Source organism: Myotis davidii, unplaced genomic scaffold (genome assembly GCF_000327345.1).
Source record: "Myotis davidii unplaced genomic scaffold, ASM32734v1 scaffold376, whole genome shotgun sequence".
Classification (NCBI taxonomy): Eukaryota; Metazoa; Chordata; class Mammalia; order Chiroptera; family Vespertilionidae; genus Myotis; species Myotis davidii.
In genome coordinates this window covers 1,520,402-1,523,070 of record NW_006288121.1, presented here as the reverse complement: position 1 = coordinate 1,523,070, position 2,669 = coordinate 1,520,402, and the positions used below count along the sequence as shown (strand labels likewise).

Below are 2,669 nucleotides of genomic sequence, written 5' to 3'. Positions count from 1 at the left end.
TAACTGAAAAATCTCCAGAGAATGTAAAAAAGATGACATGGAAAAAGCTAACATCATTAATTCTAGGATACTGAGTAGAGACATTCTTTACATTATTTCATTTAATTCTCAAAGCACTCAATAGGATGGATGTTATTATATCTACTAAACAGATGAGAAAAGTGAGTCACTGAGAATTTAAGTAATTGCCCAACAAGTGAGGGTCAAAGTCAAAATGAGGACTCCAGTTTCATAAGCCAAAGGTCAACTCTTTCTTACATTTCTCCAAAGGTCATTTTAAAAATGTGCAATTTATTCCATTATGCACATAGATTATCTGACTTCAGGAATGTAGCCCTGATGATTGACATTGGAGAATATATTGAAAAGACCATCAATAGAAAATATTAATGAAATCAATTGGCAGAACTAAGTCACTTTTATATTTTTGTATGCTGTGTAGTGTTGTTTGTGGATATGAACAAAGTGTATCAAGAGACTGTAAGAAAAGTGGCTATTTAATTTGTCAATACATTACTTTTATATTAATAAATTCAACCATTTCTTGAAGTTGTCCAGCAAAGTTGTGGGTAACACTAACAGATATAAGTATGTAATTTACTTCAGTTTCAGAAAATCAAAACTGCCTGTGTGTGTTTTCACATCAACAACTGTGAGGGGCAAAAAAATCATATAAGGCAGTCTGAGAGGAAAAATGAGCGAAGCTAGAACAACATGGCAACATTCACATATGAAAACCCAAATTACCCATAACTCTCCCCAGCATTTTGTAAGCCTGTTTCTATATTGCACATACAGGTGTACACGCGCGCGCGCGCACACCCACACACACACACACACATTCTATTCTTCATTTGTACTCTCTGAATAAGCTGTGATAATCTTATTCTTGCTAGAGCTTGTTATACTTTACAATTAAACAGGAAACCTCTCATTTACGAACAACTTCTTTAAAAAAGAGAGAAAAAACACATTAGATTTAAATACAATTTTCTTCATAGCTTCCCCCCACACACAGTACAAAGTAAGTTTTTGAAGCCTAAAACAATCTCTTGCTCATTTTTATATATCTAATGTTCAGGAAGTTGTTCCTAGCCCATATTAAGAATAGGAATAAATGGAAGAAAATACTTTTATATAAATATTTTAATATACATACATCTTAAATGAGAGGAAGATAATTTCACTATCGGCAGTGACTTTTCTATGTGCCTGTGACAGTCATCCTTTCTCCACAGAATATATGTATCTATGCCATCAAACTTCGATTATTTTTTCCTTTAGAACCTTTATAAGTTTGGCTTAGTTTTTAATGTTTTACTGGTGGTTATTAAATGTTCTATTTGTTATGTCTTGTGGGGAAAATGGTGATTTTAGAAGTGCTTTAGAATTCCATTGAAATCAATTTCTTACAATAAGTATAAAAAAATGTATTTTTGTCCCTGGCCAGTGCGGCTCAATTGGTTGGAGTGTTGTCCCATATATCAAAAGATGGCAGGTTCACTTCCCAGTCAGGGCACATACCCAGGTTGCAGGTTTGATACCTGGTCTGATGCACTTAAAAGAAGTTAGAAATAACATTAGAAAGTATTATTTAATGTATTATAAATTTCATTTGAAAATACATATATTAAAGGAAATGTATAATTATTTTTAAGTTAAGAATACAATGTGCAGTATTCACATTATAGTTTAAATAATGCCAATTACTTTCACTGCCTTTTATACTTTGTTTTAAAACTAAAATATGGATGAATGTTGAGGACATTATACTATGTGAAATGAGCCATTCACTAAAAACAAATTATGTATGATTCCACTTATATGAGGCACCTAGAGTTGTCAAATGCATAAAAACAAAAAGTATAATGATGGTTGCTAGGAACTGGGGTGTGGGGAGAATGTAGAGTTATTGTTTAATGGGTACTGAGGTACACCTTTTCAAGATAAAAACTTTCTGGAGATGGCTGGTGGTGTTGGCTACACTCACAGTTCTACACAGTGACATGATGGGAAAGTTTCGTAACACGATTTGCTATAGATTTATTGCAGTTTTTAACATAGGAGTAAAAAGAACGAGAGAGGACTGCCATCTGGATATTTTCTTAAAGAAGTTGAAAAAATGTTCTGGCTATTCTAAATCTACTGTAGTGCATGAAAAGAACATTTCTTCTCAGCGGTGCCAATAAGTTTCTCTACTAAGAAAGTGAAAGTCTGTGCTGAGCTGGCAGTGTTAGAACAGACAAGTATACTTACCACAGTGAGCTTCATCAGATCGATCGGAGCAGTCTGGTTTATAGTCACAGATAAGGTGGGATGCAATACACTTCTTGTTGTGGCACAAAAAGTCAGTGGCTTCTGGGCAGATTTCAGCAGTCTCTCCCACTGGGTAAAAACAAAGGTGTTATTTTGTGATGATTTCCTTACATTTGATTACTCATTTTAATCATTTTATAGATTTCACACTATTAAATAAGTTAGTGATTTCAATAGTTGTCCAAGGTAGATCTCTACACAACCTCCCCTCTCTCAGTCCTACCTCCATTGTTCAGCATGTTATGTAGACGGTAATTTCAAAATATCTTTTAATTAGTCAAAGGCTGACCATTAGCTATTATATAAACCCAAACTTCTAATTAAGGGATTACAAATCTTTTGTTTTTTTTGGT

At 33.6% G+C, this 2,669-nt stretch overlaps 1 protein-coding gene across 1 annotated transcript in view; it reads right to left on the bottom strand.

Moving 5' to 3' along the window:
- The window catches only part of MALRD1 (MAM and LDL receptor class A domain containing 1), a 649,080-nt gene that overhangs the window by 203,114 nt on the left and 443,297 nt on the right, over positions 1-2,669 (bottom strand). The window contains exon 31 of the mRNA XM_006759937.1: positions 2,257-2,385. Coding sequence (XP_006760000.1) covers positions 2,257-2,385 — 129 coding nt within the window. The remainder of the gene's footprint in view (positions 1-2,256; positions 2,386-2,669) is intronic.